This window comes from Daphnia magna, linkage group LG3 (genome assembly GCF_020631705.1).
Source record: "Daphnia magna isolate NIES linkage group LG3, ASM2063170v1.1, whole genome shotgun sequence".
Classification (NCBI taxonomy): domain Eukaryota; kingdom Metazoa; phylum Arthropoda; class Branchiopoda; order Diplostraca; family Daphniidae; genus Daphnia; species Daphnia magna.
In genome coordinates, this window is record NC_059184.1 from 2,804,760 (window position 1) to 2,832,154 (window position 27,395).

At 41.9% G+C, this 27,395-nt stretch overlaps 6 protein-coding genes across 13 annotated transcripts; 2 read left to right on the forward strand and 4 right to left on the reverse strand.

Moving 5' to 3' along the window:
- Nucleotides 1–5,407: 5,407 nt before the first annotated feature.
- Nucleotides 5,408–7,869, reverse strand: LOC116918998 (bestrophin-2). 3 transcript variants are annotated; one of them, XM_032924833.2, is made up of 11 exons: nt 7,570–7,869; nt 7,401–7,496; nt 7,286–7,324; nt 7,111–7,218; nt 6,992–7,050; nt 6,773–6,927; nt 6,614–6,691; nt 6,432–6,551; nt 6,232–6,312; nt 6,004–6,164; nt 5,408–5,938 (listed from the first exon to the last, which is right to left on the reverse strand). In XM_032924833.2, exons 1-11 carry the CDS (start codon nt 7,752–7,754, stop codon nt 5,641–5,643), a joined length of 1,380 nt encoding a protein of 459 aa, XP_032780724.1. In that variant the 5' UTR covers nt 7,755–7,869; the 3' UTR covers nt 5,408–5,640. The 3 variants fall into 3 exon arrangements, 2 of the variants coding, with proteins under 2 accessions (XP_032780724.1, XP_032780723.1); XM_032924832.2 differs by having other exon boundaries at nt 6,396–6,551; XR_004391757.2 differs by having other exon boundaries at nt 5,805–5,938; nt 6,004–6,151; nt 6,396–6,551.
- Nucleotides 7,870–8,180: 311 nt separating this feature from the next.
- On the reverse strand, nt 8,181–15,713 carry LOC116918993 (paramyosin). Of its 3 annotated transcripts, none has more exons than XM_032924821.2 (22): nt 15,577–15,713; nt 14,531–14,733; nt 14,278–14,455; nt 13,936–14,148; nt 13,576–13,761; nt 13,299–13,471; nt 13,140–13,233; nt 12,827–13,063; nt 12,631–12,767; nt 12,411–12,571; nt 12,213–12,343; nt 11,953–12,150; nt 11,553–11,876; nt 11,302–11,490; nt 11,031–11,223; nt 10,784–10,967; nt 10,531–10,706; nt 10,271–10,456; nt 9,926–10,200; nt 9,653–9,838; nt 9,367–9,592; nt 8,181–9,285 (listed from the first exon to the last, which is right to left on the reverse strand). In XM_032924821.2, exons 3-22 carry the CDS (start codon nt 14,359–14,361, stop codon nt 8,903–8,905), a joined length of 3,936 nt encoding a protein of 1,311 aa, XP_032780712.2. In that variant the 5' UTR covers nt 14,362–14,455; nt 14,531–14,733; nt 15,577–15,713; the 3' UTR covers nt 8,181–8,902. The 3 variants fall into 3 exon arrangements, with proteins under 3 accessions (XP_032780712.2, XP_032780710.2, XP_032780711.2); XM_032924819.2 differs by lacking the exon at nt 15,577–15,713 and adding an exon at nt 15,029–15,304; XM_032924820.2 differs by lacking the exon at nt 15,577–15,713 and adding an exon at nt 14,829–15,304.
- Nucleotides 15,714–15,783: 70 nt separating this feature from the next.
- LOC116918994 (tectonin beta-propeller repeat-containing protein) lies at nt 15,784–20,112 on the forward strand. 3 transcript variants are annotated; one of them, XM_032924823.2, is made up of 13 exons: nt 15,784–16,212; nt 16,292–16,548; nt 16,606–16,728; nt 16,795–17,653; nt 17,713–18,102; nt 18,172–18,395; nt 18,482–18,611; nt 18,684–18,797; nt 18,861–19,070; nt 19,132–19,369; nt 19,429–19,631; nt 19,687–19,809; nt 19,903–20,112. In XM_032924823.2, the coding sequence occupies exons 1-13, from the start codon at nt 15,784–15,786 to the stop codon at nt 19,948–19,950; spliced, it is 3,348 nt and encodes a 1,115-aa protein (XP_032780714.2). In that variant the 3' UTR covers nt 19,951–20,112. The 3 variants fall into 3 exon arrangements, 2 of the variants coding, with proteins under 2 accessions (XP_032780714.2, XP_032780713.2); XR_006644379.1 differs by having other exon boundaries at nt 18,482–18,797; nt 19,712–19,809; nt 19,903–20,016; XM_032924822.2 differs by having other exon boundaries at nt 18,482–18,797.
- LOC116919001 (motile sperm domain-containing protein 1) lies at nt 19,851–21,166 on the reverse strand. Its single transcript, XM_032924838.2, has 4 exons — nt 20,896–21,166; nt 20,469–20,819; nt 20,248–20,412; nt 19,851–20,179 (listed from the first exon to the last, which is right to left on the reverse strand). Exons 1-4 carry the CDS (start codon nt 21,023–21,025, stop codon nt 20,148–20,150), a joined length of 678 nt encoding a protein of 225 aa, XP_032780729.1. The 5' UTR covers nt 21,026–21,166; the 3' UTR covers nt 19,851–20,147.
- A 47-nt stretch (nt 21,167–21,213) lies between these two features.
- On the forward strand, nt 21,214–25,062 carry LOC116918996 (gamma-tubulin complex component 3). 2 transcript variants are annotated; one of them, XM_032924828.2, is made up of 13 exons: nt 21,214–21,419; nt 21,517–21,698; nt 21,770–21,883; nt 21,962–22,064; nt 22,127–22,245; nt 22,310–22,466; nt 22,542–23,102; nt 23,169–23,343; nt 23,405–23,745; nt 23,811–24,031; nt 24,105–24,209; nt 24,274–24,351; nt 24,419–25,062. In XM_032924828.2, the coding sequence occupies exons 1-13, from the start codon at nt 21,344–21,346 to the stop codon at nt 24,596–24,598; spliced, it is 2,412 nt and encodes an 803-aa protein (XP_032780719.2). In that variant the 5' UTR covers nt 21,214–21,343; the 3' UTR covers nt 24,599–25,062. The 2 variants fall into 2 exon arrangements, with proteins under 2 accessions (XP_032780719.2, XP_032780718.2); XM_032924827.2 differs by having other exon boundaries at nt 21,215–21,419; nt 21,770–21,901.
- Nucleotides 24,708–26,893, reverse strand: LOC116919002. The gene is made up of 5 exons (XM_032924839.2): nt 26,734–26,893; nt 25,913–26,010; nt 25,652–25,846; nt 25,379–25,581; nt 24,708–25,268 (listed from the first exon to the last, which is right to left on the reverse strand). Exons 2-5 carry the CDS (start codon nt 26,007–26,009, stop codon nt 25,113–25,115), a joined length of 651 nt encoding a protein of 216 aa, XP_032780730.1. The 5' UTR covers nt 26,010; nt 26,734–26,893; the 3' UTR covers nt 24,708–25,112.
- Between the last annotated feature and the right edge of the window lie 502 nt (nt 26,894–27,395).

Genomic DNA, 27,395 nt, shown 5'->3' on the forward strand with positions numbered 1-27,395 from the left:
TTTAAAAATTCCTTGTGAAATTCAATCAAAATTTTGTGATTTCCAGTCTACTTCATGTGTTCTATGTTATTACGATTAAACCTGGAAAATGTTTTTTTATTTGTAATGTACTTCTATTGATGTAATATACGTAATATTTTGCTGTGATGAATAAGAGAAACAGAAAGTGGGTACGTACACACTTTCTTAATGATAAACTTCATGTATCGGGTTCAGCAACAAATATTGGGCAACGGGAACAGTGCTGAGGGCAACAAGGTCACATCTCTCTAGCAGTTGCAAGACCCTTCTTGTATTGTTCTTAAGGGGCGCCACGAAGTGGGACAAACCGGCCAAGTGGGAAGCTTCTCCCCTCGTACGACTTGTCCCACTTCGTGGACCGCTACTGTAATAGCAGAGTAGAGGAGAGTGGGGGCAATTGAGACACAGGGCAATTGAAACAAAAATTGTTTCTCTCGCCGTATAAGAGGAATTTTCTTGAAAAAATTAGGGTTAATGGAATGAAGGGGTTTACAAGTTTAGAAAAATTTACGAGTTTTTGTATTCAAAACTTTTTAAGATATCTCGAAAAAACTGTTTTTTGTTCTCCGTCTGTTAAATTTGCGTTTTCAATTTTTTTGTTTTAACCCTTAAAACGCTACGCTTTAGTAATAAAATTAGTTTCAGATGATTTGCCATTCATTTTTCTACAATTTAATGTCATTTAATTTTTCCCTGCATTCTTGAAAATTTTAAATAATTAAATGTAACGATGACCCTATTGCAGGGCAATTGAAACACTTTGTTTATATTCCCTGTCTGCGAGTGGTTGCATTTTTTTTGCAAGTATTTGACGTAATTCATTTAAACAAATATAAATCATCATGTTAACACAACTATAATACTTGTATTCGCTGTTTGGGATTTATTTAAAAAAGCATGTTGCTTAATGGTTTTTTTAAATTTAATTATTTAAATATTTTGTAGTGTCCCATAACCGTAACTGCCACCTATGAATTGAGTTTTAAGGGTTGTTATTGTTATAACAACCCATATGTTTATACATACATTTTTTCACACTAATGAATTAAGCCACTTTTTGTTTACTTTCTGAAGTACAGACGACGAAAATGAGCGAAAACATAGCGAAAACGTAATACATCACAAGTTCACAACACAGCCGCTGTGGCGCTTTCGTTATGGGATAGAAAGACTTTCAGGCCAAAAAGGCAATGGGAGGGCCCGCCATAAGCGTGGCAACACCAGTATTCTATTACTCTGGTAATAGAATACTCTATGTATTCTATTATCCAAACGCTCATCTTCGGGTATTACAACCGCAGATGACGACTATAATAGCCATCGAGAGAGAGAAACAAGTGGCTTATTGCAACGCAAGGATTACAAGGTGAGAACGAATTAAGAGACAAACATGTCAGTGTTAATGATTTTATTCAAATCCAATTTTCATTTAGAACAACAGGTTTCTTCGAACGATTCTTATTCTGCTTCGTATTAACGCTCTGGTTTTGTCTGTTTAGCAAGATTTTATGGGTAGCAGAGACAGCAGTAAAATCTCAGACATTTTCCAGACCTGATTCCAATACCTTATCGGTAGTTTTGTGACCTTTCTAGGAGGTTTAGCGGCTACCACAGGCTCACTGTCGCCGTCCTCATTTCATCGCCAGGTACGTCTGCAACTCCCTCTACCTCCGGCTCACTGTCGCCGTCCTCAGTTTCACGCCGTTCGTCTGCAACCCTCTACACCGGCTGCTGAAATTTGGGGACAGCCCTTTTTAATGACGGGTTTTTTAGACTGGCTGTTTCTGCTTTCGTTGCTTGATAGGACGGCCTTCTTTGCTGCTGCGGCTGTCTTGAGTTATTGAGTTTCATGTCCGACAGTGGTGGAAAGAGATGATTTTGTTGTGGCAGTGTGGGATTGAAGTCGCTGGCTTCGGCACTGGCTTCGCACTGGCTTCGGCACTGGCTTCGACTTTCGGCCTTTCGCACTGGCTTCGGCACTCTTCGGTACTGGCTTCGGCACTGGCTTCGGCACTGGCTTAGGACTGGCTTAGGCACTGGCTTAGCACTGGCTTGGCACTGGCTTAGGCACTGGCTTAGCACTGGCTTTGGCACTGGCTTTGGCCTGGCTTAGGCACTTCCTGTGGTGGGCCGGCTTTGAACGACTTGGATGGATTTGCCGTTGTTTTCTTGAGTCTTTGTTGAACCTGGTGGCTCAACTTGTGCTATTTGTTTCTTTGCTTTATATTTACCTTGAACTATTCGGTTACCGCAGTCTGCCTTATTTGTAATGAGTCCCATCGGTAAGTCGCAAACCTCCACTTTACTTGCTCAACTCCATAACAATTGTAATTACGTTCAATTAATTTAAACCCATCAATCAATAGACTTCATATATTTTCAAACCATGTTCTACAGTAATAATTAAAACCAACAAATACAAGTCCTTACAAACGTCGTAAACAAGTGAAGTGAACGTCTGTAGCTTGTACGCGTAAAGTTTGGAGTCCATATACGTTTTATAACTGTATGTTGAATACACCAAAAGGCCAGAAACTAGCAATTGGTTTGGGTTTATCATGGCGTGAAATACCGAAATTGACTACGCCACGCGATAAAATAAATTCGGGACTATAAGATCACTTTCACATTTTAGGACCATCAGGTGCTTGGATTACTCCTGTTCTGTTATAACCAAGTTTGAAAAAATAATGGTTTTCCCTTACTATGCATTCTCTGAATCGACGATGATGATATATTCATAGTTGAACACAGTAAAAAATCATTTTTTTACGTTTGGCGATTAGAGGTCACTACATAAGCAGCCAGTACTCGTGAATCGGGTCATATTATCAAGCTATACTGCTGGCATCGCTAACTAAGCGACTGCATTTGACAAAGCATGCTTAGCTGTTTTTCTGAGCCACGTTGAATTTGAATAACTCTTTTACAGTTCCGGTTTTAAAAACTTGATTTTCGACATCCGCGTTTGATTTTGAATAAAAATCATATATTTTATTGAACTCAACAACAACAAACAAAATATTTTACTGGGCAACTTCTCCGGCTTGTTCGGGGGAAAGGGCATCCTCGCCGGCTGGCTCGGGTATCTGGTTACCTTCACCGGCTGGTTCGGGTGCATGGACGCCTTCACCGGCTTGCTCGGGTGCCCGGACTCCTTCGCCGATTGGCTCGGGTGTCTGAGCACCTTCGCCAGCTGGCTCGGGTGCCTGGACTTCTTCTCCGATTGGCTCGGGTGCCTGGACTCCTTCGCCGATTGGCTCGGGTGTCTGAACACCTTCACCGGCTGGCTCAAGTGCTTGCACACCTTCGCCATCAGCCCTAGCAGCTCCAGCACGACGACTAGCGGCCCGCATCCGTCTTCTGTAAACAAGACACTCGGGATCCTCATGCCATATTGGAGCACGAGGCCAGATACGCCCTGTTCTGGCACAGGTGGCCGCCAAGTCCTTCATACTATCATATAGGACATTGGCGGGCCACCGCAGATGATATTTTTCTACTAATTTAGCCGTGAGCCCTACCATCGACCCAGTCCTAGCGAGAAAAACGCGGGCATGATATTGTACCTTAAGGTACCGTATCTCCTGAGGTTCGGGGTTCCGGTGGTTGTGGACGCCCGTCCAAGGGGTAGTTTGGCAACGTCCGCGCACATGGCGGCAGTTATCTGTTCGAAGTACACTATAACTGTGGCACATGAGGGACTCACGAGGAGCCCCCCGTGCGCCCATTTTATAGCAATTTAGACTCGCACGGTCTACCCATATTTGGGAACCGAACGAGTCTCACTCTTGGTAAAAAGTTTTTCCATCCTGAATGAGGCTGGCCTTGTCCTCATCCGAGGAATCCATTGTCTGTTCTGTAGACAAAAGGGAGAGTGATGATGAGTGTGTGTGGTTTGGATGAATGATGAAGGATGAATGAGGGTTTGGAACTACAGGAAAAGGTGAATAGCCCCAAAAAAAAATTTTTTCTCAGAATTTTTGGTCCCATGTACCCAAACATGAAGGGGATGAATAAAATAACGGACTTCTTCTCCGATTGGCTCGGGTGCCTGGACTCCTTCGCCGATTGGCTCGGGTGTCTGAACACCTTCACCGGCTGGCTCAAGTGCTTGCACACCTTCGCCATCAGCCCTAGCAGCTCCAGCACGACGCCTAGCGGCCCGCATCCGTCTTCTGTAAACAAGCCACTCGGGATCCTCATGCCATATTGGAGCACGAGGCCAGATACGCCCTGTTCTGGCACAGGTGGCCGCCAAGTCCTTCATACTATCATATAGGACATTGGCGGGCCACCGCAGATGATATTTTTCTACTAATTCAGCAAATTTAGCCGTGAGCCCTACCATCGACCCGGTCCTAGCGATAAAACGCGGGCATGATATTGCACCTTAAGGTACTGTATCTCCTGAGGTTCTGGGTTCCGGTGGTTGTGGACGCCCGTCCAAGGGGTAGCCTGGCAACGTCCGCGCACATGGCGGCAGTTATCTGTTCGAAGTACACTATAACTGTGGCACATGAGGGACCCACGAGGAGCCCCCCGTGCGCCCATTTTATAGCAATTTAGGCTCGCACGGTCTACCCATATTTGGGAACCGAACGAGTCTCACTCTTGGTAAAAAGTTTTTCCATCCTGAATTAGGCTGGCCTTGTCCTCATCCGAGGAATCCATTGTCTGTTCTGTAGACAAAAGGGGAGTGATGATGAGTGTGTGTGGTTTGGATGAATGATGAAGGATGAATGAGGGTTTGGAACTACAGGAAAAGGTGAATTGCCTCAAAAAAAAATTTTTTCTCTGAATTTTTGGTCCCATGTACCCAAACATGAAGGGGATGAATAAAATAACCCTCCAATCGGTTTTTTTGTCACAACGGATTGTATTTCCAATGGATACACGGAAAACAAGTATATTTGATTCTGTTTACATAAATAACTGCTGTATGAATCCATATAGATCGGCATCAACTTCAACCTATAATTTTCCTAGAAAATGGTCCTTATTGACCTGTTTACCTGAATAATATACTTATAATATACTCTGTATTCTATTACTCTGGTTTGGTTGTTGCAGACTCTGCTTGTTGTTTCCACTTTCCACTTTCCAGTCCAGCAGAGTCATAGACTGCCATCTGTCGACAAATGATTTTCTGCGTCGAGTGAAACAACACTCCCGCAATAGGCGCTCCCACCGGGCGGAAAATCACTCTTTCGCCCCGACCCAAAACCCCCGTTATTTTGTATAGTAATCCCCGCAAGATGGTACCCCTTTTCTGAGAGGGAAAATAGCCATTAGTGGAAGAACCAGGGGTCTATGACTCTGGTTGTTTGCCAACATCAAATTCTAATAACAATCTAATCGTTATCAATGATCCGTTAAACAGTTATTAAAAGAAATTTTTAAAAATTTATTATTCAGCATAGCCTTTTTAGTTCATCATTCGGATTATAAATTTGAAGAGGTAAAACTACGAAACCATAAACTAACAAAAGAGTTATAGAAAATCTATAGGTTTTTATAGACAGTATAAACGCATTTTTTTTTTATTGTAAAAAGGGAGCAGAGAAGGAAAAAGACTAGAAACTTTACGATTTAAGCATCAAGGATACAAGGCAGCCGCTATAAATGTACGGATGATTGTTGATTGTCACTGGTTTCTACATGTGTTCGTCTCGAAGATATTTTACAAATACCAGTTGAGTTTTTCAAGTATCTTGCAAATCCCTGCCTGGCAGCGTTTTGCATAGGCATCCTGGACGTTGTAGAGATTTCGCTATGGGAATGTGATGGGTTATCTGGTTCATGTTGAACACTCTGTAAAGTTGCGTCACTGTTGGCGAAAGATGGAACCGCAGCGTTACCGTTCTGGAGTGACACTCTCGTAGGACGACGTAGGTTGTTTAAGGCGCTGAACTTCCTGTTTGATGAATTTATATTATTAAGTCCGCAACTAGCATAGTATGAACGAATAAATGTTAGTGCCTCAACGCAGCTGAATCGTATGGATAGTCGGTGGATTTCATTTTCTGCTCCTCATCATTATCCGGATCTTTTTCCTCGAGACTGTTTTCTCCCTGACTAAGGAGCTCTTGGGAGGCTAAAGGACATTGTTCCGATAACGTATCGGTACCTAATTGTATGACCTACACACATTATTCTTCTTTAATAAGAAAAATTTCGGCAGTACTTCGGCTTTTTACGAACACGTACCTCGGCGTGACGGTTTAACAGGAAGTCTACATCGAAATGTTCATCACCATTGCCATAGGGACATATCATTTGTTCAGCCAGCTGCAATAAAAAAAAATTTAAGTTTAAAGAAAGATAAAAAATGTTTCTAGGTTTGATCAACACCGTAGCAGGACAAACGGTACCTTAAGTAATCCCATATAAAAAAAAAACTTTAGTACTAGAGAAAGCCCATAGTAGAGGTCTGCCGTGAGACCATCCTCGGGAGACGTCTGGTCGACAATACGCTGATGACCCATAATGCAAGCAAAGAAAAAAGAATACACAGCCAAAGTCACAACCTATTTCATGGACAGTTAATTGATGATCACTTCTTTATGAATATATTTTTTGCGAAATGTACCTGCGTGTAAATAAGTGGAATACTGATCCAAGAATAAGTCCATAAAGTACCACATTTTCCGCGAAAATCTAACAATTCCTGTAAACAGACACGTATACCGGGTACATTATTTTTTTCAAACGTCTGGTGGAAAAGATGCAACAACAAAATCCGCGTTACCTCCATAATCAGTTTAACGGCGTACGTATCCTTGATATGGCCTTTCATAAATGCTTCTTGCAAATTCTGAGCGAACCACAGGCCAGGTAACCAATACAAATTCACATCCGATTCAATCGATTCGTAACACCTCATTTCCGTTTTCGTCATAAAACCTATATTGTCACAAAAAGCTTAAGCGTTTTACTCAGACGTATCATTCACAAAAAGAACACACACCTGATTTGACTGCGTCCTCCAGGGTTTTCTTACGGTTACTGACGCTAGTCGCCAGTGAACTAGCAACGAAAAGAACATGTACAATAAGAAGGTAGAAGCATGCTCTGGAATACTAGTACCGTATCAGCAACACACCCATTAGATTGCAATGGCGAACTAAAGTTTTCTTTAACTTTCGGGATTCCGAATCAGTACCCTGAATATAGGCAGCAACGGTCAAAATCAATCTTTAAAAGTAAAACCAGTCAGTAATAAGATTGATTTGCAGTATAACATAAGTGTAAGCTGTGATACCGATCAGGCCAAGGCAACGCCATATATTGCTGCCACCACCTGTTCGTAATAATAAAATTATAATTACATTACCAATAAACCGCTTCTAAACATTTTCCAACGTCAACAGAAATACCTAGCCGCAACAGTGGCAACATAGAATCCCAAGATAAATGGAAGAGAAATCATTTCCAAATATCGATCAAAATAACGGACCAGCTCTTCAAACAGTCTATGTTAAAAAAGATATCTAGTGGTATCTAAAAATAACGATTATCATTATCGTTACACACAGCACAAGTTACCTCTTCCCATCTTCGTTGAGAGCATATCGGTATACGACGGTCAGGATCAGGTATGGAATGAGTAGAAAAATAAGTTCTTTATAGCACAATTTGTAGAGAGAACTTCGCCATTTGAACAGTGGAAATACGGATTTAAAACCATCGAAAATGCCACAATTTTTACTCCGAAAGCCAAATGCCTTCATACTTTACTGTAACAAGGACTTGAGCATTAAACTGGCACGACAAGTTGACGAATTCGTCTAACTCCCTCAATTGAAATAAAATATCGAGTTCCGTGAACACGTCATACGGTGCAACCTGCAACGCGGGCAACGAGGCGGACGAATTTTAAAGACATGTGGTTTCTATTTCGTCACCACATGTATTTAATAGTATTCGTCGTTCTGTCCTTTTGCGGTCAAAAGTTCTGTGCCTGTTAGAAAGTTCATAAGGGTAAAAACATATTCCATTTTAATGTAATAGAACTTTTCCCTTACCGCTGGTGTATTTTGAAACATTGTGAAGCTGAAATGCGAAAAATGATTAGAAACTGCAAGTGTTCACGAGAGCGTCAAGATAACTTACGCTTCGGTCAAGATGAAGTTCAAGGTGATGTTCGCATTCGGATATTCGAGCACACATTTGTTTGCATGTATTGCTCTTTTGGCCAATTACCAATTATTAATGGCCTAATTACCATACAGTGCTACTACAAAACACGGACAAACACGACAGTACCCTACTATTTGAGTAATCTCACCTAAGCCCTTTACAAAGAAAAATGTTCATACGAATCAGAAATAAAACCACAAAACATTTGGTGCGTTTCAAACAATTTTCGTCGATCAAATAGAGAGAAAGAAATGGATCACGTGGAGTTATTTCAGGCGTGATACGTACGTGGTGTTGGCTAATTTCTTTACGGGATGTGTTTGGGCTGCTGGGCGTAGCCCCTCACTTCCCTCACCCCACAGCTAGTTGAATACGATTTGATATTTCAAGACAAACTAACTTGAACCCCCCAACTAGGACCCCCCACAAAAAAAAAGAAAAACGTCCGCGTTTGAAATTATATCACAAAAGTTGATGCGATCCGTAAAAATAGGTGAAGTTAACACGCGATGTTGCAAATTTCTAAAAAATCTCTCTCAAAAACGGTTATGGCAAGTTTGGACAAACGGGCATTTATGGCTCACGGACAGATAATTAAGTAGAGGCTACATGAGTGATAATTAACTTAAACGACTAAAGAAAACCAGTTCAAAGAGATTATTTCTGTCGGGATAATCTCTTTTTGTTTTGTTTTAATCTGACTATATGGGCCCTGACAAAGGAGAATGTGAACGAGAGATCAATGGGCTTGTCCATCGGGCCTGATGGGTGAGCTGTCAAAACGACGAACACCTGAAACCAGCCCGTCTAATCGGGTGGATTCGCGATGAAGCGTTTGTGGACCCAAAGACGTGTGTGATGCCACAGTATTCAGTGACGCATGTAACTGTTCACGTAAACCGGCTGCGTTGCCTTCTGTGTCGCGAAGATGGCGTGACAGCAGTTGACGTTGACGCTCACGAGATGATACCTCTAACCTGGTAGGCTCGTCACGACTGGGAGTCGTTTCGACCGCTCGCCGAGCCTGCAACTGCAATATGTGACGCATCAAATCTTGAAGTACGACCTGAATGGCGTCCGGATCGGCGCTGCTTGTCTCCCTCATTATTGAAATGTCTGATTCTGGGAAAAGATTGATAGGGAAAACATGTGATATTGTTATTAAGCGCAAGTTACAAATACGTCCTATGAAAGTCCACATACCCATTGTCGTAGACAGTGGCTGCAGAAATCTTACACCGGTTCCGATTGCATCCTGAGATTTATTGCTGATATTGCCTTGGTGGGTGTCTTCAAGAGTTCGGATGAAACGCTTCAACGTTGAATATAGAACTCCAAAACGGCTATTTAGCTCTCTTTTTTCAAGTTCCAATCGATGCATTTGATCAGTCAAATTTTGAGCTTGTGAATCTGCTTCGCGTAGGCGAGTCTACAAGATTTCATACGGCTGAGAAAACATTCGATGCTTAAGCCGGAAATAAAGACAAACCTTAAGAATGCCAACTTCCTTGTCGGCTTCAATAAGGCGGCTATGAAAGTTATGTCGTTCTTCTTCAAGGCGCTTTGACCGGCCAATTGTCTTCTGAACCGTAACATCCATCTCGTCTAATCTTTGCTGGTGTAACGAATGCTGCGTACCTGATTGTTGAAGTTTCTGAGTATACTGTTGCTCCATCTAATCCATTTTTAAAAGCGTTAAAAATCGTTTAGAAAGCATATCAGGATACTGCACAAAATTAATTCATCAACAATTGCTATTTACCTGTTGAAAGTGCATCTTTATAGCCTGGGCTTTATTCATATACTTGGTAACAGCCTGCTCAGCTAGAATAGTTCGATTCTGTTCTGCCTGCAGTTGTTCAACCAGAGCTTCACTTCGCTCTTTCCAGCGATTTTGCGCATCCTGTGAGCGTTCTAGTTTTTGCTGGTTAACATTCAAGTCTTCAGTAAACCGGGCTACTTGCTGGTCCGCATCTTTGACTAACGTACGCAAGTGATGGATTTCGCGTTCAAGAACACCACGGTTTTCTTCAAGTACTGAAAACCAATCGATATAAAAAGGGAAAAAATTAAGGCCACGCTGGGCAACAAAAGTATGCGCCGTTACCTGCAATCCTTTTGCGTGCTTCCTCTAAGCACTTGACAATATCTTCCCGTTCAGACTCAAGCCGCTTGATCGATGTTTGAAAACCCACTATCGAGTTGCGCAATTCGGAACGCTCGTTCTGCAACTCATCCAATATACTTCCTCTGTGAATGCCTTCTTTGCGCGCATCGTCTCTTTGCGATTCCACTGCCATTATACATTTGTGAAATCAGTAAGAACATAAGTGAATATGGGTAGAACCGTAGGTAAGAAACTCATACTTTTACTAAGTTGAATCTGAAGTGTTTCCAGTTGCCTCTGCGCTTCCTTCAGCTGTCGATTTGTGGCGGTAAGTTCTGTCTTTGCAGTGCCAAAATCTTCCTCCGATCGCTTCAAATTATCGTTTGTCACAGCCAGAATTTGCTCTGCCGTCTGCATCTCTTTTGTACGGCTTTCCCTGAGTAACCATTCAAGATAAAATAATTCACAGTTTAGACTGGAAGAACTTCTTGCGAGCCTTTTTGGACCACTAACCCTGCCAAGCGGAGCTCTCCATGCAGGCGTGCAATTTCCGCACGGAAGTTCTCCATAGACTGGTTATGCTGGGCCTGAAGTTCGGCCTCTTCACGGCGTACACGTGCCAGTTCTTTTCGTTCTGTCTCTAACTCCGCTACGCAAGCGCTAAGCTTTTCCTGGAGGCTTTTTCTTTCACCCTGAGCTACAGCCAAATGTGTAATCATTTGTGGATATTAAATGATAGTATGAAACGCCTCTTATTTACCTTGGGTTAGTTGTTGCTGCTTTTCACTCTCACGCTTGTTCAGTTGCTCTTGAAGTTTTGCTAGCTGCAGAGCCATGTCCTTCTGCATATCATGAACTGTCTTGCTATGCTGGGATTGTATTAATTCGATGTGACGCTTGTGTTCTTGCTGCACTTCCGCAAGCTTGTTTTGTAGAGTAGCTTTTTTCTCTTGCTGAAAAATTGTTTTGAAAAATAGAAACAAACATCATAAGCCCTTATGTTCAAGAAAATATTCTATCAACCCTTTTACCCTTTCTTTCTCCACACCATGCATTAAAACAGTCTTTTCGTTTGCAACATCATGCAGTTGTTTGTCCAAGTCATTAATGTCTCGAGAAAGATTTTTATTCTCTTCCTGGAGTTGGGTCACGGCAAGGTTGGTCGATTCGTTTAATTGTTGCAACTCCAATAATAAACTTTCTTTCTCAGCCCCGATGGCCTAGTAAGAATAGTGATACTAAAAAAAAATCGACCACCCAAGTGTTAAAATGAAACACTTACCTGCATTTCTTTCGTGACGCGCTCGAGTTCGATTTGAAGCTCTTCGTAATTAGTTTGGGTCGCTATCAGCGATACTTGAGTCAAGTGGTTGACATTCTGAGCTCCTAGTAGCTGCTGATGGACAGAACGGGTTTCTTCTTCCAGGCTGCTAATTTTTAAACGAAGTCGATCGACTTCCTCTTTCCACGATTGTTCCCGTTCCTTCGATAAAGTAAATTCTCGAGTCAGCTTTCCAATTTCTTCCATTAAATGATTATTTCCAGTTTCAATTTCGGCATAGCGTTGTTCCATAGACGTTTGTTTTTCTGTCAGCTGCTCATTTATCTAAAAAAAAAACAAATGCATGATTTTGTTAGTTTAACTTTTCCCTTCGACCATTAAATGGAAACAGGGAACAGGCCTGTATCAGAGAATCTATTTGCTCTTTCGTTTCCACGTTATCGATGTTTGCAACGTTCAGTGAATGTTCCAAAGAGCTGTTGAATGATTCGAGCCGCGTCCGTAACTCTTCGGCTTTGACCAATTCATGCTTCAAGGCTGACACTTCTTCATTTAATTCTTCCCGTTCTCTTAAAAAATCGGAGCTCTCTTTCCTAATCTGTTCCGTCGATAAATCTTCGTTACTTTACATTCGAAAATTCTAAAATGTGCATACAATACTTGTTCAATATCCCCATTCAACTTTTGTATCTGGGCTTCGTCGAGAGATTTGAGAACCTGCAAACGGCAAAGTGAGTCTTCCACTGACATTTTTTCCATCTGAATACTTCTTGATTGATCTTTCAAGCTTCCTGTATTTAGTTAGAGGAATTAGGTTTTACGTAATTGAAATAACTGAACAACCATTTTTTGCCATACCCGCTTTCTCTTCCAATTCTTTCAATTGTTTGACAAGTTGGTTTCTTTCATCTTTTGAAAAGTCAAGAGCTAAAGTCAACCGTGTCCGTTCTTCACGCATTTGATCCATCTCCTTCCGGAGGCGGTTGAAGCGTTCTTCAAACGTTGTAATATTGGTACGACTATTAGAATGTACCCGGAATTAAATCTAACCTTTAGCGACTTTCAAAAGAAATCATACCACATTTGGTTGTCGCACGATAGCTGCTGAATTTCGGTCAGCAGCTCCGTATGGGTGCTTTTCTGATGAGCTTCTTCTGCCTTCAAATCTTCAAGCGTCTCTTCCATAAGTTGGCGACTTGTTTTTTCTCGGTGAAGCTATCCAATTATAGATTAGATTAACTCACAGTTCAATTGGTATACGAAGAAATACTTGCTTCATCTCTTAACTTGCGTAAGACTTTATCCTTTTCTTCTAGTTCCAATTCAATATCTTTCTTTAGACGTTCGACTTTTAGGGCGCTCTCGCTTTGTAATTGTTTTTCGTGGGTCAGCTCTGATAGTTGGGCTCGCAAGTCTTTTAACTCTTTCTGATAAGCTTTTTCACGATTTTCGATGTCGCCTCTACCTTGGTCCGTCTGCACCATCTTTTGCTGAAACTCGTTAACCGCACTCTAATTTGACATAGATGACGAGAAAGTCAAACAAAGCGCTTCGTTTAATCGTTCTTTTTTCTTTAGGAAGACATACTTGTAGCTGCTGGACTTCACTTCGACGTCGCGATAGCGCAGCACGCACGGCAGTTAAAGTACTCTCTGCCAAAAGAGGCAGGTTTGTCCAATTACTAGAAAAACAAACGGCGATCAGAGGCTGAACATTTATATACACGGGAATAAGTAAACCATTTACGTCGAGATAGCTTCTTCACCATCTAGTTGTGCTTCGTAGTCGGGACTATACAGATCGGAATCGTCAACGACCACACGACCAATCGATCGAAGAGCACCCTCTAGCTTGACAATCAGCTCCTCCCACTGGGGCCCCTCGCTTGAATTTTCTTCTAGTTGATGGCAATGGCTTTGCTATGGTAAAGCGAATCGATTAAACAACTCAGATTATGAAGGGGGATGAAGATAATGGTAAATTGTCCACTTTTTAAACTAACGATTTTAAACTAAAGACTGACCAGCTGATCGATTGTCTCCGTCAACGATTGTATTACATTCTCTCGGTCACTCAGTTTGTCTTCAACTTGGTTTTTAATTTCCAATGCTGATTCTACTCTGTTTGACAGGGAAGAGCTTTCACTGCGTGCTCTCTCAAGTTCATTTTCAAGATTTTTTTGTCGTTCGGAACACGCCTCAAGTCCAACCTGCAATATAAACGACGATGAAGCAAAAAATATAATTAAAACAAGTTTAAAGTAAAAGAACCCAAAAATAACACATGCAAAATGATCATTAAATACTCTTAACGCGCTTTTTCGATATGCGTGAACGGATGAGCGGTAGAAAGTCCGAAATGTAATTAAAAGTTGATAACTCACCCCAGTGGAACACGAAGGGCATCCCATTTGCGAGAGCAGTAAAACAAAATTACACGAAGCGTCGCGTGTCATGTTGGAGAAATCCATATGCAATCGAGTTAAGATGCTTTCGACTTGGGCCCGCATATCCATGTATTCCCGTCGAAAAGAAGTCATTTGCTCCCATAAAACGACCTGATTCTCATGCTCGGCTAGATACTGCTTGACATAGGCCTAAGGTAATCAAAACAATAAAAAACGTTATGATTCAGGCCATCTAGGGAACTTTTTCCAACACTTTTCTTTATAAGCCAAATGAAACTGAACAGACTTGGTTAATTAAATTTTTTTTTTTTATCTTACATCTTGACGTAGTGATGTCTCCTGGCCCTCATCCTGGCTCTCATCTTCTGCTCCGCTTTCGGGTTGATCGCCGGAGGTAGACATGGCTGAAGCTCGAATGGAGGATGACAGGTTATCAGCTTCACTTGAAGATGGCAAGGGACAGGGTAATGACAAATTGCCAAGGTTGATAGTATTTCTAGAAGTATGTATGAAAAATAAAAGTCAGAAAACTTCATGAGTAAAAAGAAAAAATTGGTAAATGTTCGATTACCTTCCAATACAGTCCTCAATGGGAGAGAAGACACACTCCTCTGAATGGCTTTTTTTCTTCCTATCTATAGGAATAGCTAGATGAAAACTGAGGATGTTGCAAATCTTTGTCACAGCAGGTACAGCTTGCAGCTCATCTCCTTCATTTTCTCTGACTAGAAGTGAGGAATCCTGACGACTAGTGCAAACAGTCTCCTGCAATCTCTGTTGACAAGAAAAGCAAATTGGTGGTACCAGCAGATCAGTAAAACTAACTGCCAAACAGTGCCCAGCAGGCTAGGAGGCACAAGAAGGTCTACTTTTGCTTGATCAATAGGTTGTCACCATGGTGACCGTGTACTGGGCTTGTCTGATAAACACCCCACAGCAGGTTGATTGGACAAAGAGATGTAACGCATGCCAACAAACGATCGAGTGAATTGCTACAGTCATGCAAACCAACAAACTCCCAAGCGGAAAATAGTCGTCAAATCTTTAATTGTCCCCGTCGTGGTCACACCTTGGTCAACTGTTCAAAGTTCTCCGTCATTGCAGCGATCGATGGTGTCGTGTGTCTTACTCTACTATACTCTATGGCACAGACATCCTGCGAGAGGCATCAAATAAGCGTTTGTCTTCCTTGCATTTGGAATTTTCCTTCAAAAACAGCCTGGGCTTCGGTCTTCTTTGAAACACGAGTTGTTATGGTTACCATAGTGCACGAAGCGACATCGCCAATTTTTTTTATTACGCCACTAGTGTTTTAAATTGCCAAGAAAAAGAAGACAACACAAAAGCTGTGCAAAACAGAGCTTCCACGAAAATTTTCAACTCGTTCAAGAATTTGAATTTGTACTGCTCTATGCTAGTGATACGCCTGGTTTCTTATTTTATACCGACAAAATACACATAGCTTTGCCCTGACGTCGTCCTCCGTTAGGGTCTAGTTCTCTAGTAGTATGGTGGTATTTTTAGCCCAGGTGCTGAGATAGGGCAAGCGATTGTTTCAACACAAATAAATAAAAATTTCAAATATGCTGCTTTAAGCTATCCAAATAACGGACTCACCTCCCATTAATTTTTTAAAACCCGTCGTTCTAAATTTTCTCGATTTTCTTAAGCTCGGCTTTTGCGCATCGATACTCCCGAACGCCTTTTTGGCTGGTCGAAAGTAAACTGGAAGCAGACGCTCCTGAAGAGCTAGCCTGAGCTAGCTGTCAAAAATTTATGTTGGACCTGGTAGTCGGTGAATATTTTTAGTGGAATACACTGACGATGGTGATGTCTATTGTCAAAGAAAATAGTGGAAGTATATATGTGGTCACAACAGAAGGAAAAATCATACAACTATTGAATGGTTCGTGGTCCGAGTTGGCGGACGAATGTAACAAAGAGTTACGCGTTAAACGCATTAGTTGCTGCTCAACTTCTTTGTGGGCTATTTGTGGCGATCATCAAGTGCATATGCGATTGGAGTCGGAGTTGCCAATCCGTATTAGAGAAGAGTCCTACGAAAATCAAAGATGGAATCCTATTGACGGTTTTTCTAATAAACTCTTACCCACTGACAGACCATTTTATTCAAGCCAAGATGGCTTAACTGACAGAGACCTCAAAAGAGTTAAGTTGCCTAGCCAAGCATGGGTATGGGATGAACAATGGCACCTTGAGTTGCTGCATGAAGGGCAACACCTTGATGCTGAGGTATTCTTCATTATAATAGTAGTTCTAAGCAATATGATGATAAACACAATAGTGCTTTCAATGTTTTTTTGTTCAATAGGGTTGGATGTATGCAGTTGATTTCCCCCGAGCTTATTCCAATACAAAAGCTTGGAACTCCTGTGTGAGGAGGAGGAAATGGGTACGAAATCGGCGATATAATGGTCTTCGAACTTGGGTTTCCCTACCCCCAGTGGTACTCAACGATATGATGGAACCATTCATCGATATTGCAACGGGCGGTGCCGAAATACCAGGTGCTGTGTCCGGTTTCGTGGCTGTATGGGCAGTAACAATTAATGGTCTTCTACTCTACAGGTATTAAAATTACCCAATAAGTTATTTCAACTGTGTGAGAAAAATTATCCTTAACAGAGAAGGGGTAAATTTGTTAACGTGTCCCGATGGTACCAACTGGAAGCAGATCGAAACACCACAAGGATGTGAACCGTGCCAAGTCAGTGTAGGTCCTCAAGGAGTCGTCTGGATTTTGGCTTGGTAAAAAGAAAAAGAAATATTAACAATGACAATGTACAGTATTTCTATTTCTTGCTTATTTTCCAGGACTGGCCAGTTATTAACTCGTAACGGAGTGACCTGGAATTGTGAAACAGGAATCACTTGGTACGAGGTACCGCCTCCCTTTAAGGGACTATCTTTCAGTCATATATCAGTGGGACTCAATTCGACTTGGGCAGTTAGCCGTGAAAATGAAGTTTGGTTGAGAAAGGGGCTGGACTCGTCCATACTTGGATCAAGCTGGACGGCCATGGTTGGCCAGATGAACTTGGTTTTTACGGGATCTGGCAGCCAAGTATGCGGTCTTTCAATACAAGACCAAAAAATTTACTTACGGACAGGCATAAAAACGGAAGAGTCCGGAGGACGATCTTGGAAGATGCTCAAAACGGATGACATGACTTTCGTCTGGCTGGCTTTTGATGGAAAAGGTTGCATACACCGTCTGGAAGACGGCACTGATTCTTATTGGACAGAACCTTGGAGAGCCGAGATTTTACAGAAGCTGCGTGAACGCCATAGTGAGTGGCAGGACAAATTTGCTGAATATTCCACGGCAGCTGAAATTACTGATTGGATCAAGAACGGCCGAGTTTTGTTACATAATCGTTGGGTCAACCTTGGGTTACGCTGCTGCAGTCAAGAACCCTTACTGGATGTAGAAGATTTGCGGCTATTGGCTGTTGAAATCACTGCCGTACGACGTACCGGAGATCTCGGACTAGTTGTCCACCATCTACAGAATTCACCAATAAAGCTTTCCTTTACTAGTGAAGAAGAAGTTGAAGATTGGGCAGCTCACTTGACGAAGGTGACCCGCGCTTCGCGCCAATGTATTGGAATTTTCGCTCAATCGGTCTGGGCTTTAACAGACATGGGCGATCCCTTTGTTCACGAATCAAAGGTTCGATTTAGCCACTTTTCGAGTTATCTCTTTTTTCAAAGTACTTCATTTATGTATAGGTGGAACCAGAAGCAAAAGATATTCCTTACCAAATTGAAATGACTTCAAATGCGGGCAACCAATCATCATTATTTATCCGCGATACTCCAGACGGTTTTTACCGTGGTTGTGGAATTATTATAAGTGGTGCCGTGCCCGCCAATGCAAATCGTTTTTCTGTTAACCTCCAGTGCGGTCCAACTATTCAAACCCATGAGGTATTCACAGCCAAGCGTGATGTTGCCTTACACATTAATCCGCGATTCGATTCCTGTCCTGGATCTGTCGAAGTCGTGCGCAACTCGTACTCCAATAATCTATGGGACATAGAAGAGAAATCGGGGGTCTTCGACCTGCAACCCGGGAACAGATTTACCATATCCATTCACTGCCAGAAACAACAATACCTAGTAAATTGAGGCAATGACTTTTCTTTAAACGAAAAGGGAAATAAGTGAATTTCTTTTTTCTTCTTGCAGGTCAAAATCAATGAAGTCGTCTTTACGTTTGCATATAGACTTTCTCCTTTCAGCGTATCTCATCTGGTCGTTAAAGGCGACGTTAACCTCTTCTCAGTTACCTATTCAATTCCCAAAACCTCTATCCCTTCACATGCATTGTGGACGCAACTTGGCGGACATTTTCGCCACGTGGAAGCGTCATCCAGCGGCGTAGTCTGGGCCTTGGGTCAGGATGGAACTTGGCAAGTTTTTTTTTCCCCTCCTCAATCGTCTTCTGCTTTAGCTTTTCCTTGCTAACTCTCGTCCTGAATCTCTCACTTTGCTCTAGCTGGATTCACACAGGCTACCACGGGGGCGGGTTTTTCAAAGGAGTTTTTGATGGGAATTCTCATGGAATCCATCCTGTCAGTGACGAGGGGCTTGTTAATCTTTATGAGAACCAACGTTGGAACCCTGTGGTTCGACACACTTGTTTACATACCTACTGCCAGAGAAAATTTGAGTTAACTCCTGTTGTTGTATACTTACAGGCTGGATTTTCAGCTCGTGGCTTGCCCACTGATAGGCCGCCCTGGAGCGACATAACCGGGTTTCATACTTACAGTAAAGAAAATATGTCGCTTCCAAATCGAAGTTGGAAATGGGTATTAATTTTTTTTTTAAATAGAAGAATGTCATGAAATTTCAACTTACCTTTTCGTTTTCAGGTTTCTGAATGGTTGGTTGATTACCAACCTCCTGGTGGAGCTGACAGGGAAGGATGGCAATATGCGACAGACTATCCGTCTCGTTACCATGCACACAAAGGTTCCTTTGATTACGTCAGACGTAAGCGCTGGCAGCGCAAATGTCGGTACACAAGTACTGGACCATGGTTTCAGTTTGGTCTAACGAAGTTATTAGACGTTTCGATGCAGGTGTGTCCTTAAAATTTTTAACTTCAAGGGACTAGTCATGACCATCGTTCGTTTCGCTTAGGTTGATCACAGCGGAAGTCCAGAAGAACCGCTTTTATTGTGGGCTATTGCAACCAATGGTTCCATCCTGCGTCGGGTAGGAGTGACTGTGATAAAACCGCAAGGTGATTCATGGGAAGCAGTGTTAGGCGAGCATGCTTTCCAATCTTTGTCGATTGGAGTAGAGGGACGAGTGTGGGCAATTACTTCATTGGGAGCGCCAGCTTTGCGACACAGAGTAACCAACACCAATCCTGACGGTTGGTTAGAAATTCATTCCTTTTCAAGAAATCTGTTCACTTTAAATCTCAAAATTTAGGGGTAGCTTGGCTTTTGATGGATCGACCCGAAGGCAGTGCCACTCTTCGCCAAATCTCAGCAGGCGATACCCAAGTATGGGCAGTGGACTCCCAGGATCGCTTGTATCGACGCAAGGATATCGTGCCCATATTGCCAGAAGGAACTTCGTGGGAGCTGGTCGATGAGCATGTCTTACATGTGTCTGTAGGGAGACATGACCAAGTAGGTTTTGAACTCCATAAGTTTTGCCAAAACCTAAATCAAACTAACTGTTTAGGTTTGGGCTGTACTGGATACAAAAGTGAATGAAACCAAAGTAAAAGAGAAAGGTTCCATTTGTATCCGAAGAGGAATAACTGCATCTTGTCCTGTCGGCACTGGATGGGAGTTTGTAATTGGGGTAAGATTGTCACAAACCAAAAATACAAATAACCCTCTTGGTTTGTGTAAAATAATGATTGTTTTTTCTTGCAATTCGTTGTGAATATTACAGGGTGGTTGGAGTTTTGTCTGCAATCGCGGACATGACATTCCATTTTAACAAATGCAAGTTTCGTGTTCATTTGCATGTGTCAATCAAGAGAACAGCCGTGTTCAGATTACTTTATAAATTATCTAAATGTTCTTTTTTTTTATAAATCCGACATTAAGAAATCTCAACGATATTCTCGCATTTTGTAGGCGAATACAAAGTTGCCCACTCTTTGCATTTCCCGTAATTTCCTATAGGAGAAAGGCTTATACTCGAAATATGACCATTGTAACCAGACCTTAATCACAGTCAGAATAGAAAAATTAGTTACTTAATGAATTATCATAGATCTCTTATAGTACATACCAAGAGAATAGGCAAATACCAATTTCTGCTGAGAAGACAAATGGAACAAGGACCACAGAGATGATGAAGGGCTGCTTTCAGATTCATCAGAAGGCAACATTAGAGCTATAATACAAATAATTGCTACCACAATAGCAATATAGTTTGGCCCAGCAGTTTGATAACCTATAGAAATGCAATGTTTTAGTGACGGCTGAAGAAAAGTAAAAGCAAAGGAAAACCTAGTTTTGCAAGGTTTTCAGAGGAAGCCTGGATTTGCATGATTGGTGCACTTGAATCACCAGAAGAGGTTGCAGTCAGCTCTGTGGAGAATTGCTTGTATGTATCCTGACTAGTAGCAGTAGATTCTGAGATTCCTGAGGATTTTCCTGGTAATAAAGTAACTGATAGATCCTTTTTCCCTAACAATTGCCTGCTAATGTGATCATTCATTTGAATCCTGAACTTGTCTGTAACATGGTAGCAGGTTGGCAATATAGAAATATGACGTATAACTATATCTACACAACAATGAGGTTTAATGGATCCTTCAGGATCAACAATCCGGTACTTGTGTGGTGCATTGCATAGCACTATGAAAATTAAAAAATTGTACAATGTTATCTCCATATGCCAGGAAACAATAAAAACATTTTGTTTTTACCACACCTTTGAAGCTCACCACAAAATCATACGGATTGTAAACAGTGACCATTTGTTTGTGTGAAGACGACTCTTCAGCAAAGAAATTTAGCGAGCTCGGGAAAACAAACACGGGTAAACGTTTCAACTCTGTCATTTTTCACACTATATATGTACAAATGGTCTCTAATGAAGATCTACAATCTAGGAAGCTAGATAAATTTTTTTCTGTAACGTAGTTTCTGGAGTCCTAAATACTCTCTATTTTGTCGTTGTCCTTGAAAGATGTTTCGTAAACAAAGAACTACGCCGTCTAACGGCAGTATTTGCTACTATCACCATAATGGGCGAAAGCAGTAGATCATTTTAGTTTTTTTTTTGAAAGTCTGCTAATGTTCGTTACCCGCGTTTTTGCTTATGTATTTCGTGTATAAAAAATTAAAAATAAATACATTAGTTTTGACAAGACTTAAGAATGGATGAAAATACAATTCCAGCGCTCGTCGAGAAACTTTGCAGATCCTTAAGCAATGGAAAATCTTCAGAAACTAGTATTTTGATGACGTTTTCTTTTAAATACTTGTTTAAATTGTTTGTTGTTTGACCAAATGGTATGAAAACCAACAATCACATTTTATATTTCAACAGGTAAAGAATATGAAGCAAAATACAAGCTTGCCCTACAGTTATTGTCATCTCAGCAACTCTCTTTGCATAACCATGAAACAGAGTTTTCAATTGTTCAGAACATAAAGAAGTTGCTTGGTAGCAAGGAACGTTATCAGGATGCTAGAAAGTTTGATGAACTGTACACCAGATTGACCTCAAGTGTGAGTGAAATTCTTCATAATTTTTAGTGTGTAAAACTAATGATGCTCAACCCATACATTTTACTCTTTAGTCAATCCTCAAAAACAGGAAAGCTGTTTTAGAACTAATGTACTATTTGGCTCAAACTCCTGCTTCAGCAGCTACAGAACCCGTGATTCGCCATTCATTCACATTGCCATCATTGGTGACATTTACTTCTGATGCAAGATGCTTAAAAAATACTTAAAAATTTTCTTATGCATTAACATTTTTTTTTTTTTAGACTACAACAATTGTCAAAACTCCCAAGAACACTGAAGTTCCCTATTGCCCTTTGGCTTCAGCAACATCACAAAAGAAAACTGCTGCACAGTCAACACTTTATGGTATATCTTTTGCTAATTGTTAAACAACAGTATTCTAGCAGTCATTTCTCTTCATCCTACAGGTCATTCAGATGTCTCCAATCACATTTTACTTCGAGAAATATTGTATGCCTTCCAGGGGATACAAGGCCAAGTCTTCCAGTGGGATGCAACACATGAGAATCTTCAACTTAAATCAACTGTAATCAAACAGCTGCATAACTTACTTTGTGGATCATTTAAAAAATTCTTTACTTTTCCCAAAGGTAAAATTACCAAAAGCTCTGAGGCAGATGGTCCTCAGTCTGGTTGAGCTAGGCTGGCTTTTCCACAAAGTGCAAAAATATTGTGAATCCCCCAAAACAGAATCAACTTGTGGCTTAGCGGCAAGAGCTTTTGGCGCTGCTTTACAAGAGGAGCTGAGTAAGAAAGTCCTTAAGCCAACAGTTTTTCTTTTTTAGCATTAGCACAATGCATAACTTTCGTTATCTTGCTTAGGCGAGTACTACAGACTGCTAGCAGTTCTTCAGTCCCAGATGGAGGTGCACACTATCAGGTCAGGTGATACCGTTGGAGTAGAGACGCAAGGTTTAACATTCCAGAGACTGTTAGTATGGACGAAAGAACCGAAAGCCCGGATGAAACTTCTGGCCGCTCTAGTGGAAGCTTGCCATGGTCAACGAGGCGGAGCTCTGGCTTCAGTCATTCACTCTTTTGTTTTACAAGGCAACGCCACCTTGAAAACTGTTGTATTGAAAATTCTTGTCCAAGTATGTCGGCCATTGTATGAGATGCTGATGCTTTGGACCTTTGAGGGTGAATTGCGTGATCCTTACGGCGAGTTCTTTATCGGCGTAAACCTTGCTGTAGATCCAGGCAGTTTATGGAATGACAAGTACTATGAACGTTCTGCCATGGTACCAAATTTCTTCACCCAAGAGCAGGGCCATCAAGTAGCCACCACAGGAAAAAGCATATGCTTTCTTCGCGAGATATGTCTGGATAAAAGCCCTATACCTGGTATGAACCAGATTCGCCGTACAGCTGAGGAACGTAGTGGTATGAAGCGATGAACATTGGTTTTCTATCTTTTAAACATCTAGATGAAATTTTCCTTGAATCTAGAATCGCTGCTGTCCCTAGATTGGGAATCGATAGAAGAAGCTTACAGCACTGCGTCTCAATATTTGTTACAAGTCTTGCTGGACCGCTATCATATCAAGCTTCATTTATGTGCGTTACGTCAGTACTTGTTACTTGGCCAAGGAGATTTCGTCAATCATTTAATGAAGCTGGTGGAGTAAGGAATTGTTGTTGAAACAGCTCTTGACGCAGGCTTTAACTATTCGTAATTCTTCCAGGCCTGAACTAGACAAGCCTGCTACCACCCGAATGAGCCGTTTGTTGGCCTCCATTCTTGACAAGTGCATTCGCTGCACCAATAGCCAATATGACGATGCTGACGTGCTGAAAAGACTCGATGTCCGCATCAGCGAACCGTCGCAAGGTGACAGCGGATGGGATGTCTTTAGCCTCGACTACAAAGTAGATGGGCCACTCGGCACCATTCTGACACCCGAAGTCAAAACACGCTACGAAACGCTCTTTTACGCTCTTTGGCGGTCCAAGCGTATGGAGTGGATCATGTCCAAGCTGCGCCATCAACAGCTGACGGAGGGACGACAGCTGAGAGGCTTATTGGGTTCGTGCCTTGCTAACATTTGAAGAAGTAAAGAAATTCAAAAGAGGAAAATGGTTTTATCGCAGAGGTCCAAGGAGTATTGCATCAAGCCCAGCTGTTGCTGTCTGAAATGATTCATTTTGCCCAGGAGATGTCACACTATCTGTCCTTTGAGGTAGTGGCCTGTGCCTGGGAGCAGTTGAGCATCGCTCTACGCAGTTCAAAAACCATGGATCAACTCTTGACCGCGCACGAACACTTCCTACAAACTGTAACCAGTCGTGCGCTTCTCGACGAAGAATCAAAGGTGAGAAGTGAATAATAATTTGCGAATGAATTTCACATAATCTTCCATCAATGTATTTTTTTATATGCTTCAGGATATACGAGATCATTTGAGAGGCATCCATGAAGCCATGTTGCAGTTCAGCCAAATCCAAGAAAGACTATTTTCGTCCGCCATTCTCGAAGTGGAAAAACGCCAGGTAAATAAAATCCACGGGTCACGAATTCAAGTTGATTTTTCTCCTTTTTCTGATTCTGATCTAGGGGAAATCCAAATCGACTATCGAGACCTTCCTCCCCAGTATCAAAGCAAAACTGTGTGCCATCAGCGCCTCGTACCAGGTAAAAGAATTTAACCAAAAGTAGTACCACCGAATTTCGCTCTATATTCTTTTATGGCTTCCAACAGAACTTTGTTCAGACGTTTCTGTTCATGCTGTCGTCACATTCCGACCCCAATCTGCAAGGTCTTGGCGTTCGGCTAGACTTTAATGAATGCTACCAGCGCAAAGATTCTCGATTGAGTATGTCTTTGACATATTTTCATAGAAGAATGACTACCTTGTCTGTCCCGTCTCTACTGCCCTAAAGCGACTACGTAAACACAGAAAAAACAAATCTAATAAACTTCTTTTTCCCTATTAGTTATGTTTTTTTCTTCTTTTTTCGTACCAAGAAATCGGTGGTTTGATGCTGTATAAGATAACAAAAGGATGTATTGCGTGGCCGAAAAGAGACATAAGAGAATGTTACGCGAATGCTTTTTTCATTTCATGTGTGGTGTCAGTGTGGTGTTTGCGTGTGTAATAATAACTGGGGTTTTTTCAAATGGGGAAACCTGCTGTAGAGGACAAAAGAGATAGGGGAAGAGCAGCAATACGGTTGGGGTCATCAAAGACCCCTACATGTTTGTGTATGCGTGAACATTGATTGCAAAAGGGTCTGGCTGTATGTACATCGCCATGTGAACCGTTGCGCAGCATTACGGCCATTAATGATTGAGTTGTTTTTTTTTCGTAATTTAAATGCTTATCCGAAAATAAACGAGCTATTATAAAAAAAAAATGAAATAAATTCAAACAAACAAGAAGTTGTTCATTCCCTTAGAGGGGCACTTCCGGGTTGCGGGAGCGGACAAAGTTGAGCAACTGCTCACTGTCCTCGCAGATGAAGGGTTTCTCGTGGCTGCAAGCAACGTCGTGCCATTTGATGCCATCGTTGTAGAAGTTGTTCAAGATGGCCAAGCAAGGCTCACCTTCCTGAAAAGGCATTTTGAAAAGAAAAAAAAGATGACGTTTTAATTTTTGTACAGGTGGGCAAAAGGGGATGAGATTAGCAGCATGTTTTAAGAATAAAGGCGGATCCTCACATCATCTTCGCGGTTGTCGGGTTGTGGGCGACCATCTCCACCAGTGTTGGACCAATCTCCCAAAGCACGTTGGTCAGTAGGTGGGACTTTAGCCTCGGAGCCGGACCAGAACCATCCGTTGACAATGGTTGGCTGCAAATCAGCGCGGTTGCATCCGTCGAAATCGCATTTGCGGCCGCTAGTCCAGATGTACTTGACGCCATCTGGTGAATGAACGAATATTTTCGGATGAAATGAAATTGTATAGCCAACGCGATAAAAAAAAGTACTTACAGCGAGCCAACTGCTGCTTGATGAATTCGTTCTCTTGGAGAGTCTCGAGGCTGACGGCGTCCATGCAGTGGCGACGGCAGACGTTACGGGCGTCGAGCCAGTCGACTTCCAAAGAGGCGGTGGCCGGATGCAACCAGCTGAAGAAGTAATTGTGAGTGTTGCCAAGGGGGTCCGTCCATAGGGCATGTTTAACACCTAGCAATTCAATCATGTTTATTAAAAATTTGAACATCGCAATGGACACGGAAATGAGTAACTCACGTTTGGCACAAGACTTGGGGTCGGGGAGAGCCAAGACTCGTTGGGCAGTGACGGCGGTCAAGCCGCAAACGACCATGAACAATGTCTGCAGCAACATTCTGCAAATAAGAATAAAAGTGATTCTATCAAATCGGGACAGCAGTGAAAAAACGGTTTGAATTGGGTTGCGATCGGAGCTGAAGTGAGCGACATAGAAGAGCGTCCGCCGGTAGACGGAGAACTCATCCCTCCCCCTTTACCTGCACAAAGCCCATGCCAAATGAGAAGGTGACTTAAGGAAAGGTGTATGTTTTTAGAGGTCGAGGTCGAGAGTTCAATGAACCGTACGGCAAAGCCTTAATGGCTAAGATGGCGCAGAATGAATATCCGGGTGTATGTATACCTGCCTCACCTCCTCTTTTGCCTCGGGAGATGAATAAGAAGGGCAAAGGAAGATGAAAGACAGAGAGAGCCTTTAACTCTTGACCCACAAAGTAAAACAGGACCTCTCCCTCTCCCCTGTTTTTTCCACCTGCTTCGTCGGTCATGTCATTTGATGTCAATGAACTTTGCGCAAAACAACCCCAACTCCCTAATTTAGATTCGTATCAGAAATTTTCTTTCCTACACATACAGGAAGGACCAATCAACTAGACAAAATACCCCAACTGATAAATACTACAAGGCTTCAATCACGTTAAACTTTTAGCATTCCAATTTGAATTCAAATTTACTTGTAAATACGAAAACATGACAAATAGAACAAACACAACATTTCGGTTAGCTATTCAAAGGATTACAAATAAAACCAGTGGAAAAAATGTAGAAAAATGATGAAATACCTTTGATCGCGAAATTTGAAGTGTCTTCACAAATATCAACAAATTTTGTTTTTTGTTCTCGCTTATCTTGTGCAGCACTAGCTTTTGCTGCTGCTGACTGAGGTATGATCAGCAATCTACTCGGTCCGCAGGTATTTATGCTCGCACCGGGATGGGACGGGAATGTTCGTGAGGTTTTGTGTGTGCGTTGCGCGTTTCGGTTAAGGGCGGGAGACAAGAACGAAGAGGTGGGTTTTTCGAACAAAGAGGAGGGAAACCTGCCCGCAAGAAGGACTCTGACCCACATTCTCCGGCCAGGTCTCTATCTATCTTTTTTTACTTCTTCTTCTTCTTCTTCTTCTTCTTTCTTCCATTAACTTATTTTTATCCTTAAAAGAGTTTTCAGAGTTTTGTCAGTACTACGAGAAGAAAGGAAGACCTCAGATAATAGCAATCTTTTCTGCGCAATTTATTAGGCGAAGACCTACCGATAACCCACATCGATGACGCTGTTGTTTTCCTACGTGAAACCAGCAGCAATTTGAACGGAATTTTTAAGGCACTCCCCCGCCAACAGAAAACGTGAAATTGAATACGGCACGAAAATTTACACCGAATTTTTTTTTTTTTTCGTTTTCCAATTCGGCGTTACAGCCGAAAAAGGGGACGCTTTTTTGGCAAAC